Genomic DNA, 14,280 nt, shown 5'->3' with positions numbered 1-14,280 from the left:
ATAGTCTTGATTGCGAAAACAAAACAGGTGCGGGCAATAGAACTCAAAGGGAGGCGTGACGCTGCTACAGGAGAACACCAACAAAACAGGAAGGGTCACCAAATTAAAAGCGCAAGACAGAAACTAAAGCACTACACACAGGAAACAACTACAAACTCAAAATAAGGCATGACAACCTGGTGGAGTTTCATTGTTTAACCTTTTCTGCTGGTGGTGTGCCTCCGTATTTTTTTTTATGAAAAAAATGTGCCTTGGCTCAAAAAAGGTTGAAAAACACTGGTCTATAGCAGACCTGGCCAAATTAAGGCCCGGGGGCCACATGTTGAGTTTTTCAATCTGGCCCGCCGGACATTCCCAAAAATATATTTTTTAGATGTTTAAGATGTAAAGGGTAGCTGCCATTATGATGTGCACTCATGTTTTCTAATGACCTTAAGTCTTCAACTATACTAAGTCTTTCAATGCTTGGAATCTGCGCTTTTGCATGATATACTAGTTACTATGGTAATGTAATTAGTTACTATGGTAATGTAATTATTATATTTTTTTTTCCTTCTTTATTATGCATTTTCGGCCGGTGCGACTTATACTACGGAGCGACTTATACTCAGAAAAATACGATACTTTGATTTTCTTGGCAACGGTCAATCATCTTTTTTTTATTTTTTGTGGCCCATGTTGGGTTTGGGGATTATGGTATGGCAAGGCGTACGTTATTGACAACGAACGCAAGTGCAATTTAATGATAGCATTTTGAATGCACATAGATACTGTGATGAGATCCTGAGGCCCATTGTTGTGCCGTTCACCCGAGACCGTCGCCTCATGCACGGCCCCGTGTTGCAAGGATCTGTACACAATTCCTGCAGGGGGAATACATCCCAGTTCTTGCATGGCCAGCATACTCACCAGACATGTCACCCATTGAGCATGTTTGGGATGCAAAACCAACTTTTCTTACATTCTGATACCTGCTGATGTGTATTTGGGATCTGCATAAGTCCTGAAAATGTATGCGCGTCCGCCATTGTATTTTTTCCGTCCAAATTTTAAAAAATCAATTAAATTTAGTGATAACAATATTAAGTACTTTATTGACACATCATTTCCAGGTGTTTGCAGGCCAGATCTGAGCCCCGGGCCCTGAGTTTGACACCCGTGCTGTATGAGAATACGTTAGAGTGAGATAAATACAATCGGAGACTGTCTTTCTTCGCCAAATCCAGCCTAACAAAAACTCTGCAACACTCCCTAAAATCGACGGCGCTACAAACTATCCATTCCTTCCGTCATCATGGGGAGTGTGAACTCGCTGCCGAACAAGATCGACGAGCTTCATGGACTAAAAAGCCAGCGTGCGTATCGAGAGAGCAGCCTGTTTATCTTCACAGAAACGTGGCTAAACCACCTGGTACCGGATGCTTATGTGGACCTGCAGGGATTCACCGCAGTGAGAGCTGACCGAGACACTAAAGCATGTGGGAAAAGCAAAGGTGGGGGAATCATCATATATGTTAACAACCGCGGGGGTGGGGCGGGGGGGCGTGGTTGGGGTGGGGGCGTGGTTATGGGCATGGTTAAGAGGGGAGGAGTATATTTACAGCTAGAATTCACAAGGTCAAGTATTTAATAGGTGAGCATGTGAGGTGAGTGATGTCAGTGAGTGTGTGGGCGAGAGAAGAGAGGGAGCGGTAGCGTGAGTGCGGGCGGGACTAGTTTGTTTTGTGTTGGATTGGCTGTGTGCAAGCAATCAAAGCAAGATTTGCAACTAATCGCCGGACTCAGGCAGGAAAGGTGCAACAAAGCGTATTTCTTCATCTTACTCGTCGTCGGTGTCGCCATGGCTGTATCTTCCTCGTTCTTCTGCTTCGTCTCCTTGTTGTGTGCGCAGTTGTGCACTGCACTCTCTAAAAGCCGTATATGTTATCGATGTTATAGATGGCAGTATTGTCCTGTTTAAGAGTGTCACAACATTGCTGTTTACGGCAGACGAACTGCTTTACGGTAGACGAAAACATGACTGCTGTTGTTGTGTGTTGTTACCGCGCTGGGAGGACGTTAATGAAACTGCCTAACAATAAACCCACATAAGTGTTACGTCTGCGGGGACGCATAGCTGCGCTGGTGTGTTCCTTCCAATACAGACGACAAGCAGGTGCGGCGTGCAGGTAAGATTTAAGTATATTTAATTATTTTAAGACAGGATCAAAAATACAAACTGAGGATTCTAGCAAGCATGGAGCTAAAAACAAAACACAAAATGTCACCAAGGGTGAAAAAACAAGCAATGCTAGTGCGTACAAACTTACTACAGCCAGGAGAAAAAACAGGAGAACGTAAATGTTGCCAATTGCAAACATTGACCCAGCACTTACTGCTGGGTGACAGGAAACTATAAAGGGGAGTGATTAACCAAAACACTATTTGCAGAACTAAGACAGGTGAGGAGAATCAGTGCCCATGGAAACCAACAGTAAACAGGGAAAGAGGGTGCACCCAGGAAACAGACTAAAACAGAAACATTACCAACATAAATCATGCCATGATCCGGGTAACGATCATGACAATAAGAAACCAAGAACTCGTTCTAGATCATTCTACAGTTATAATGTGATTGGGCAGGCACACTGTTTATATCGTGGGAAAGCGGACTCAGGTTCGCATGGAGCTGGAGGGGGCGTGGCCTCCAGCTCCGCCTGAATTTCGGGAGATTTTCTGGAGAAAATGAGGTTTTCGGGAGAGGCGCTGAATTTCGGGAGTCTCCCGGAAAATCCGGGAGGGTTAGCAAGTATGCCCACACACCATTAGACTGTACAACTCCTCTCTGGGGGGGGGACTAGAATGACAGGGGATGCAAAACAATAACAGTGCAATACTTTTTCATAACATGGTCACTACTGCCTAGTTTCTCTTGTTATATTCTTATTTTACTGCATACTTGCCAACCCTCCCGGATTTTCCGGGAGACTCCCGAAATTCAGCGCTTCTCCCGAAAACCTCCCGGGACAAATTTTCTCCCGAAAATCTCCCGAAATTCAGGCGGACCTGAGTGACGTGTCGACAGCCTGTTTTCACGTCTGCTTTCCCACAATGACGTTATAACTGTAGAATGATTGAGGGCGAGTTCTTAGTTTCTTATGTGGGTTTATTGTTAGGCAGTTTCATTAACGTCCTCCCAGCGCCGCAACAACACACAACAACAGCAATCACGTTTCCGTCTGCCGTAAAGCAGTTCGTCTGCCGTAAAGCAGTTCGTCTGCCGTAAACAGCAATGTTGTGACACTCTTAAGCAGGGCAATATTGCCATTTACTGTACATGCATATGTGACATTAACTTCTAGGGCTTTTAGAGAGTGCAGTGCACAACTGCGCACACAACAAGGAGACGAAGCAGAATGCATCATCAGAGAGGGTGTTCAGCATGGTTAGAAAAATAGTGACAGAGAATAGCACAAGGATGGACAATTCAACCCTTAACTCAACAATGAGTAGATGAGTGTTATGTGTGTGTATAAGTGTAAATAAATGAACACTGAAATTCAAGTATTTCTTATCTATATATATACATATATGAAATACTTGACTTGGTGAATTCTAGATGTAAATATACTCCTCCTCTCTTAACCACGCCCCCAACCACGCCCCCCGACCACGCCCCCCCCACCTCCCGAAATCGGAGGTCTCAAGGTTGGCAAGTATGTTTTACTGTTATACTTTTATTCTCATTGTTGCTTTTTATTTTTATTGTAATATTTTTCTATTTTGTTTCCATTCATACCCACATTATTTACTTTTTAAATTCGATCTCAATTCTGTACACTGCTGCTGGAATCGTAATTTTCCTGAGGGAACTCTCCTGAAGGAATCAATAAAGTACTATCTATCTAACTATCTAATTTCAACACTTTCTTGCTTGGCTTTTGTTCTGAAAAATCGGCATGGGAGTTTCCAGAATATCGAGTTTGGACACACGAGCTGAAATAACATTTTGGATGTGCTGATATGTTGAAGATGAAATAGATAAAACATCACTCTAAGATGCTGACAGGTTTTAATCAAATTCAAGGTGTGTGTGTGTGTGTGTTTGACAAAGGGATATCAAGTGAGGGATAGGGTAATTAGGCCTATTTCTACACACACATCCACTTCCTCCCCCATATCTCCCAGAGAGGAATGCAGCCCCCACTCCGTTGAAGTCCTGTCATGAATTTTTAACAAGCGTGTCCGTCTGCTCTCCACGGAGGCGTGTGTTTGTATAGACGTGTATATGCATGTGCATGTATTGTATGCAGTCACAGTCTGGCTAAGGTGGCCATTTTTTGACACCGTGCTGCATTTAAATGCATGAAGAAGCATATAAGATGGACAGGTAGTAAACGATGCATATTGAACAGCTGCAGCTGAGCAATGCATTCGGCAATCAGGAGCACTACTACAAGCTGACTATAAGGCGCACTTAAAATCCTTTCATTTTGTCAAAAATCGACAATGCGCCTTATAACACGGTGTGCCACGGGATCATTCTGGTTGTGCTTACAAACCTCGAAGCAATTTTATTTGGTAGATAGTGTAATGATAAGCGTGACCAGTAGATGGCAGTCACACATAAGCATACTTGCCAACCTTGAGACCTCCGATTTCCGGAGGTGGGGGGCGTGGTTGGGGGCGTGGCTAAGAGGGGAGGAGTATATTTACAGCTAGAATTCACCAAGTCAAGTATTTCATATATATATATATATATATATATATATATATATATATACACATATATACATACATATATACATACATACATACATACATACATACATACATACATACAGGTAAAAGCCAGTAAATTAGAATATTTTGAAAAACTTGATTTATTTCAGTAATTGCATTCAAAAGGTGTAACTTGTACATTATATTTATTCATTGCACACAGACTGATGCATTCAAATGTTTATTTCATTTAATTTTGATGATTTGAAGTGGCAACAAATGAAAATCCAAAATTCCGTGTGTCACAAAATTAGAATATTACTTAAGGCTAATACAAAAAAGGGATTTTTAGAAATGTTGGCCAACTGAAAAGTATGAAAATGAAAAATATGAGCATGTACAATACTCAATACTTGGTTGGAGCTCCTTTTGCCTCAATTACTGCGTTAATGCGGCGTGGGATGGAGTCGATGAGTTTCTGGCACTGCTCAGGTGTTATGAGAGCCCAGGTTGCTCTGATAGTGGCCTTCAACTCTTCTGCGTTTTTGGGTCTGGCATTCTGCATCTTCCTTTTCACAATACCCCACAGATTTTCTATGGGGCTAAGGTCAGGGGAGTTGGCGGGCCAATTTAGAACAGAAATACCATGGTCCGTAAACCAGGCACGGGTAGATTTTGCGCTGTGTGCAGGCGCCAAGTCCTGTTGGAACTTGAAATCTCCATCTCCATAGAGCAGGTCAGCAGCAGGAAGCATGAAGTGCTCTAAAACTTGCTGGTAGACGGCTGCGTTGACCCTGGATCTCAGGAAACAGAGTGGACCGACACCAGCAGATGACATGGCACCCCAAACCATCACCCAACCATGTAAATTTTGCATTTCGTTTGGAAATCGAGGTCCCAGAGTCTGGAGGAAGACAGGAGAGGCACAGGATCCATGTTGCCTGAAGTCTAGTGTAAAGTTTCCACCATCAGTGATGGTTTGGGGTGCCATGTCATCTGCTGGTGTCGGTCCACTCTGTTTCCTGAGATCCAGGGTCAACGCAGCCGTCTACCAGCAAGTTTTAGAGCACTTCATGCTTCCTGCTGCTGACCTGCTCTATGGAGATGGAGATTTCAAGTTCCAACAGGACTTGGCGCCTGCACACAGCGCAAAATCTACCCGTGCCTGGTTTACGGACCATGGTATTTCTGTTCTAAATTGGCCCGCCAACTCCCCTGACCTTAGCCCCATAGAAAATCTGTGGGGTATTGTGAAAAGGAAGATGCAGAATGCCAGACCCAAAAACGCAGAAGAGTTGAAGGCCACTATCAGAGCAACCTGGGCTCTCATAACACCTGAGCAGTGCCAGAAACTCATCGACTCCATGCCACGCCGCATTAACGCAGTAATTGAGGCAAAAGGAGCTCCAACCAAGTATTGAGTATTGTACATGCTCATATTTTTCATTTTCATACTTTTCAGTTGGCCAACATTTCTAAAAATCCCTTTTTTGTATTAGCATTACACAATATTCTAATTTTGTGACACACGGAATTTTGGATTTTCATTTGTTGCCACTTCAAATCATCAAAATTAAATGAAATAAACATTTGAATGCATCAGTCTGTGTGCAATGAATAAATATAATGTACAAGTTACACCTTTTGAATGCAATTAATGAAATAAATCAAGTTTTTCAAAATATTCTAATTTACTGGCTTTTACCTGTATATATATATATATATATATAGCTAGAATTCACTGAAACTAAAGTATTTTCTTTTATATATATATATATATTAGAGATGCGCGGATAGGCAATTATTTCATCCGCAACCGCATCAGAAAGTCGTCAACCATCCGCCATCCAACCGATGTAACATTTGATCAGAACCGCACCCGCCCGCCATCCGCCCGCACCCGCCCGTTGTTATATATCTAATATAGACGATGCAAGGCATTAGTGAGGTTATAAAGCTTTTGCCTGTTAAAGAAAGGAGACTGATCCAATGCAGCACAGACATTCGCGTGCCACGCTGTCACGACCCAGACGCACACCAGTGCGCAATCATATGGGAGCCGCGCTGAGCGCACCTCCAAGCGCGTCTCGCTGCCGGCGACGGCCGGGTATATGGGCCCAACGCTCCAGCGCCATCCATTTTCAGGGCTAGTTGATTCGGCAGGTGGGTTGTTACACACTCCTTAGCGGGTTCCGACGTCCATGGCCACCGTCCTGCTGTCTATATCAACCAGGGTGAGCCCCACCCCTTTCGTGAGCGCACTGCGCACGGAGTGACCCCTGTTACGCGCCCCCGGCAACAGGGGTGGCGGGCAGGTAAGCTGCGCGGGCGGAGCGCGCGGAGTGACCCCTGTTACAAGCCCCCGGCCACGGGAGTGGCGGGCAGGTAAGCTGCTTACCTGCTGCGCGTGACGCCGGCCGCGGCGAAGGCGGACGAGGCGGGGTGTCGGCGCGGTGGTGACCCTGGACGTGCGTCGGGCCCTTCTCGCGGATCACCTCAGCTACGACTCCCAGTGGGGCCCTCTCGGGGGAAGGGGCCTCGGTCCTGGACCCCGGCGAGGCGTCCCTTCTCCGCTCCGTAAAAGTGTCCATCTCTTTTTTTTTTCTTCTTCTGTTGTGGCATATGCTGCAGGTGCCTGCTCGTTTTTTCGTATGTGGGTAACAACATTTAACTATGTATATATATTTCCGAATTGGTTTAACTGCCACCCGCCTGAATCTATTTAAAATCAATTTTTTTTTTATTTCAACCGCCCGACCCGACCCACGGATAAAATCTTTTTTTTTTTTTATTTCAACCGCCCGAACCGCGGATAATCCGCGGACTCCGCGGTTGTGTCCGCAAACCGCGCATCTCTAATATATATATATATATATATATATATATATATATATATATATATAGCTAGAATTCACTGAAACTGAAGTATTTTCTTTTATATATATATATATATATATATATATATATATATATATATATATATATATATATATATATATATATATATATATATATCAAGAGGGACAGAGACAGCGCACAGTGCATGTGGATCACATGTTACCATGGCGAGAAAACATGGAGAGACTGCCAGTTATCTAGTCTCCACCAGTTGCAGAAAATGTGCCATCAGTACAACTGGACAGTGCTGTTTCAGTTCCATCACCAGGACCATCAGTGAGTCAGACACAAACTAGTCTCATCATTGAACCAGATTCAAGGGCTGCTGAGTTGCCATCATCAGAACCCAGATCACCCACAACAAAAACCCCACCAGTGATCCGCAGGTACCCAGAAAGGTTTCGAGTACCACCAAAAAAAATTTAATCTCTGAAGACAGTATAAAAATCTTTGTTAAAGGTGTACAAATACTGTTTGGATAATAAGCATGTTATTGTTTACAAATGAGGGTTAAGATTTCAGTACTAAAAAAAAAAAAAGAATGTGGCTTGAGTACAGTTTTTTAATTGAGCTGATGCATTTTTTGGTTGGGTTGTTTATTTCTTTTGAGTAACTTCTACAATTCTAAAAGGGCAGGAATGTATTAGAGTGATCTATGTTTGTCTGTTGCCATCTCCTGGTGAATGTTGGCTATAGCGTACTGGGGTTACTTTTTGGTTGGCCAACGATTTACGTGGTGTTGCGCACCCGACGTCAAGTGTGTGAGTCTGTTCTGAAGTCTACAGTAAAGAGACGTACTTCATCACCTCGCCTGGTTATTGCCTCCAACTCAATATATTACAACAACATTGCTCCATGCGGACCTGGAGGGGGCGTGGCCTCCAGGTCCGCCTGAATTTCGGGAGATTTTCGGGAGAAAATTTGTCCCGGGAGGTTTTCGGGAGAGGCGCTGAATTTCGGGAGTCTCCCGGAAAATCCGGGAGGTTTGGCAAGTATGCACATAAGAGATATGTGTCAACTGCAACACCAAACAACACCAAAACGTGAAATGTTCCATTGAGAATATAGAACATTATACACGGCGCTGAAAAATCTGTCAAAATGTTTTTAGTATGACTTCGGTAAGCAATGAAGCCACACCGCTTGATGGATTGTAGGCGCATTAAACATAGGAGTATTATTATGGTGTGTGTATAAGGACCGCAAAATGGCACTTATTAGCAGACATTACCTGGCGTTTTGTTTCACAATATTACGCAAAACTAACCTTTCTTACCTTCTGGTACCTGCTGATGTGTATTTGGGATCTGTATAAGTCCTGAAAATGTGCACGCATCCGCCTTTGTAGTCCGTGTCGACACCGTAGTCATAAGCTTCTTCTTTTTCTCTATCTTTTTATGGGACATTCATCCTCCACTGTTGACATTTGTAATATAAAGTAGTGTAAAGTTCTTATTTATATCTGTCAGTAAACTCCCCATGAAAGAGCTAAAACATACCGGTGTCGTGAGTTTACATTATTCACCAAAGGAACTTTAGTTATGAGAGAGTTCCGTTCGGACTGTTGTTTCCGGATGAGGAGATGCTGCTCCGTTTATAGATTGAAGTAAAGTGAGAATGTCATTAAAACAGTTAGCGCTACTTTTTGACACTTCTTCCACACCCGTCCTTGCACGCTACACCGCTACAACAAAGATGACGGGGAGAAGACGCTGTCGAAGGTGAGCCACGTAAATAAGAGCGCCCACAAAACGACGCATCCTGAAGCGACTGTCAGAAAGTGGCTTGAAGATGATCTGTAAAACATCATCTATGCCAGTGTTTTTCAACCTTTTTTGAGCCAAGGCACATTTTTTGCGTTGAAAAAAACCGGAGGCACACCACCAGCAGAAATCATTAAAAAAACGAAACTCAGTTGACAGTAAAAAGTCGTTGTCGCAATTGTTGGATATGACTTTAAACCATAACCAACCATGCATCAATATAGCTCTAGTGTTTTAGTTGTTGTCTTGCCCTTCTATTTTGGTGCCTTTTTCTTTTTTTGGGGTATTTTCCTGTAGCAGTTTCATGTCTTCCTTTGAGCGATATTTCTATCTAATTTGTTTTAGCAATCAAGAATATTTCAGTTGTTTTTATCCTTCTTTGTGGGGACATTGTTGATTGTCACGTCATGTTGGGATGTACTTTGTGTACGCCGTCTTTGCTCCGCAGTAAGTCTTTGCTGTCGTCCAGCATTCTGTTTTTGTTTACTTTGTAGCCAGTTCAGTTTAGTCTCGTTCTGCATAGCCTTCCCTAAGCTTCAATGCCCTTTCTTAAGGGCACTCACCTTTTGTTTATTTTTGGTTTAAGCATTAGATAGACCTTTTTACCTGCACACTGCCTCCCGCTGTTTCCGACATCTACAAAGCAATTAGCTACCGGCTGCCACCTACTGATATGGAAGAGTATTACACGGTTACTCTGCCGAGCTCTAGACAGCACCGACACTCAACAACAACACATCATTAGCAGACTATAATTACTGGTTTGCAAAAAATATTTTTAACCCAAATAGGTGATTTTAGATAATCTCCCATGCAACCTTTTGAGCAAAGAACCACCATCACATGTTATGTAGACCACAAGGAAGAGTTTTACATTTAGAAAAAAATCATAATATGACCCCTTTAATGAGTCTTATAATCCGGTGCGCCTTTTGTATGAAAAAATTCCTGACTAGACCCGCCTATCGGCAGTGCGCCTTTCAATCCGGTGCGCCCTATGGTCTGAAAAATACGGTATTCAAACAAAACGTGTTTTTATTCCTGTCAAATCTGGGGCCTTTTTCCTGACTTTAACTGTCCGTGCAGTAAATGATTGATGAGAAGGAAAGAGTGAGATTTTATACGGTTATCAAGCTGCAGCAATCCTCACACAGCTTGTTTCATAAACTATCTGCTGGCATACTGGAACCCTGGTGAAAGTCTTATAAGCCCCCTGTGATACTTGGATTTGAAGAAATACCGCAGCTTGTCTTCTTGCAAAGTAACCACAGAGGATTGTACACAAGCTGCTTGCTCCGAAGCCTTTTTCGCACTTGGGTGGATTTTTTTCTAGGATGCCTTAACATATTTTATTGTGTGTTTCAGTCGTGTAACTTCTGTTTTGTTTTTTTTGCATTATAGCAATCTGGTCTCAAACTGTTAAAGTACTTCCTGTTCAGTGCAATATAAATAAATTTAACCAACTAATGCTCTGCAAAAATGTATAAAAACAAGGGAAACAATTAAAAAAAGTGATTTCCCAAACATTTTTAATACAAACCCCGTTTCCATATGAGTTGGGAAATTGTGTTAGATGTAAATATAAACGGAAAACAATGATTTGCAAATCATTTTCAACCCATATTCAGTTGAATATGCTACAAAGACAACATATTTGATGTTCAAACTGATAAACATTTTTTTTTTGCAAATAATCATTAACTTTAGAATTTGGTGCCAGCAACACGTGACAAAGAAGTTGGGAAAGGTGGCAATAAATACTGATAAAGTTGAGGAATGCTCATTAAACACTTATTTGGAACATCCCACAGGTGAACAGGCAAATTGGGAACAGGTGGGTGCCATGATTGGGTATAAAAGTAGATTTTCTGAAATGCTCAGTCATTCACAAACAAGGATGGGGCGAGGGTCGCCACTTTGTCAACAAATGCGTGAGCAAATTGTTGAACAGTTTAAGAAAAACCTTTCTCAACCAGCTATTGCAAGGAATTTAGGGATTTCACCATCTACGGTCCGTAATATCATCAAAGGGTTCCGAGAATCTGGAGAAATCACTGCACGTAAGCAGCTAAGCCCGTGACCTTCGATCCCTCAGGCTGTACTGCATCAACAAGCGACATCAGTGTGTAAAGGATATCACCACATGGGCTCAGGAACACTTCAGAAACCCACTGTCAGTAACTACAGTTGGTCGCTACATCTGTAAGTGCAAGTTAAAACTCTCCTATGCAAGGCGAAAACCGTTTATCAACAACACCCAGAAACGCCGTCGGCTTCGCTGGGCCTGAGCTCATCTAAGATGGACTGATACAAAGTGGAAAAGTGTTCTGTGGTCTGACGAGTCCACATTTCAAATTGTTTTTGGAAACTGTGGACGTCGTGTCCTCCGGACAAAAGAGGAAAAGAACCATACGGATTGTTATAGGTGCAAAGTTGAAAAGCCAGCATGTGTGATGGTATGGGGGTGTATTAGTGCCCAAGACATGGGTAACTTACACATCTGTGAAGGCGCCATTAATGCTGAAAGGTACATACAGGTTTTGGAGCAACATATGTTGCCATCCAAGCAACGTTACCATGGACGCCCCTGCTTATTTCAGCAAGACAATGCCAAGCCACGTGTTACATCAACGTGGCTTCGTAGTAAAAGAGTGCCGGCACTAGACTGGCCTGCCTGTAGTCCAGACCTGTCTCGCATTGAAAATGTGTGGCGCATTATGAAGCCTAAAATAGCACAACGGAGACCCCCGGACTGTTGAACAACTTAAGCTGTACATCAAGCAAGAATGGGAAAGAATTCCACCTGAGAAGCTTAAAAAATGTGTCTCCTCAGTTCCCAAACGTTTACTGAGTGTTGTTAAAAGGAAAGGCCATGTAACACAGTGGTGAACATGCCCTTTCCCAACTACTTTGGCACGTGTTGCAGCCATGAAATTCTAAGTAAATTATTATTCGCAAAAAAAAAAATAAAGTTTGTGAGGTTGAACATCAAATATCTTGTCTTTGTAGTGCATTCAACTGAATATGGGTTGAAAATGATTTGCAAATCATTGTATTCCGTTTATATTTACATCTAACACAATTTCCCAACTCATATTTTAAAGCCAAGTGTTGGGTCTAAAAGGACACCCAGGTAACGATATTCACTAACATTTTGTATTATTTCCTTATTAACCGTTATATTTGGAAAGGATGACATTTTATATTTGCTTACAAAACATGAATCCCCTTCCTACTGTATGTCGCCTTTGCACCAAAATTGAATGCGCTATTTATTGGCCGACGCTCCAAAAAGTTTCGCGGGAATTGCTTCCGTGGTTTTTACACGCTTTGATTTCTTTTAATTTGCTTTGGCACTCAGCAAAACACGAAAGTCCATCCAGCGAAGGCCAAAGCCTACTTTTCTAGAGGTGACATTAACTTACTTACTGTTACGCCCACGTTTTATCGGACAGGATCCTCTTTGACGGACAACCCCTCAGTCCGTAATTCCCTTGCCTTTGACTTTATTCAGTGAGGTGCCATTTCATATTCTGCAGAGCACGCACACACACACTCATGCGCACACACACACACACACACACACACACACACACACACACACACACACACACACACACTGTAAAACCTTTTCACGCTGACATTATTATGCTGTGCGACGTGGCCTTTTGCCTCACAACGCTGTAAGACCTTGATAGCCTGGCAGTTTGAGCTCTGCCAGCGAGGCATGGTAATAATATATCTGTGTCTGGCCTGCTGCTAACACGCCGACTTTTTCTGCACATTTCCCATAATTACACCGGCCGGTGACTGTGCCCTGTTTCCCGCTCTAAATCCCTGTCATCCTCAATTTCCCCCAGAAACTGGCTACAGCTGCAGAGAACTTCCAGATGGAGCATCAGTGGAAAGACGAGTTTGAGGTAAGGAAGTGCAGAAAGTATGGTAATATACCTTTTATTTTCCTCCGGACTATAAGGCGCACTTAAAATCCTTTACACTGCAATCACGGTCAAAATCCTGTAGTCCCCTCCCTCTCTCCCTGACTGAGGTTGCCAGATACGCAGCCGAATCCAGCTGGATGGACTGGGCTACTCCAAGGAACTTCAAACTTCCACTGCCTCTTACTAGGGGTTGAGGTTCTGGGACAATAATAGCTGAATAGACAAGCGTTTTGTCAATAACAAATCTCTAATCGACACATTTTACACAGAAATGAGGCTATGAATCCAGCTCGATGGACTGGGCTACTCCAAGGAACTTCAAACTTCCACTACCTCTAAATAGGGGTTGAGGTTCTGGGACTATGCTAGCTGAATAGTCAAGCGTTTTGTCAATAACAAATCTCTAACCGACACATTTTACACAGAAACGAGGCTATGAATCCAGCTCGATGGACTGGGCTACTCCAAGGAACTTCCAACTTCCACTGCCTCTTACTAAGGGTTGAGGTTCTGGGACTATGCTAGCTGAATAGACAAGCCTTTTGTCAATAACAAATCTTTAACAGACACATTTTACACAGAAATGAGGCTATGAATCCAGCTCGATGGACTGGGCTACTCCAAGGAACTTCAAACTTCCACTGCCTCCAACTAGGGGTTGAGGTTCTGGGACTATAATAGCTGAATAGACAAGCGTTTTGTCAATAACAAATCTCTAACCGACACATTTTACACAGAAATGAGGCTATGAATCCAGCTCGATGGACTGGGCTACTCCAAGGAACTTCAAACTTCCACTGCCTCTTACTAGGGGTTGAGGTTCTGGGACTATAATAGCTGAATAGACAAGCGTTTTGTCAATAACAAATCTCTAACCGACACATTTTACACAGAAATGAGGCTATGAATCCAGCTCGATGGACTGGGCTACTCCAAGGAACTTCCAACTTCCACTGCCTCTTACTAGGGGTTGAGGT

General features: G+C 43.0%; 1 protein-coding gene across 2 annotated transcripts in view; it reads left to right on the top strand.

Moving 5' to 3' along the window:
- The window catches only part of LOC133612285 (voltage-dependent calcium channel subunit alpha-2/delta-1), a 412,014-nt gene that overhangs the window by 120,202 nt on the left and 277,532 nt on the right, over nt 1–14,280 (top strand). For both annotated transcript variants that reach the window (XM_061969551.2, XM_061969550.1), the window contains exon 4: nt 13,223–13,282. In XM_061969551.2, the coding sequence (XP_061825535.2) occupies nt 13,223–13,282 (60 nt within the window). The remainder of the gene's footprint in view (nt 1–13,222; nt 13,283–14,280) is intronic.

This window comes from Nerophis lumbriciformis, linkage group LG10 (assembly GCF_033978685.3).
Source record: "Nerophis lumbriciformis linkage group LG10, RoL_Nlum_v2.1, whole genome shotgun sequence".
Lineage (NCBI taxonomy): Eukaryota > Metazoa > Chordata > Actinopteri > Syngnathiformes > Syngnathidae > Nerophis > Nerophis lumbriciformis.
The sequence above is the reverse complement of the archived record's forward strand: the minus strand, read 5'-3'. Positions and strand labels throughout refer to the sequence as shown.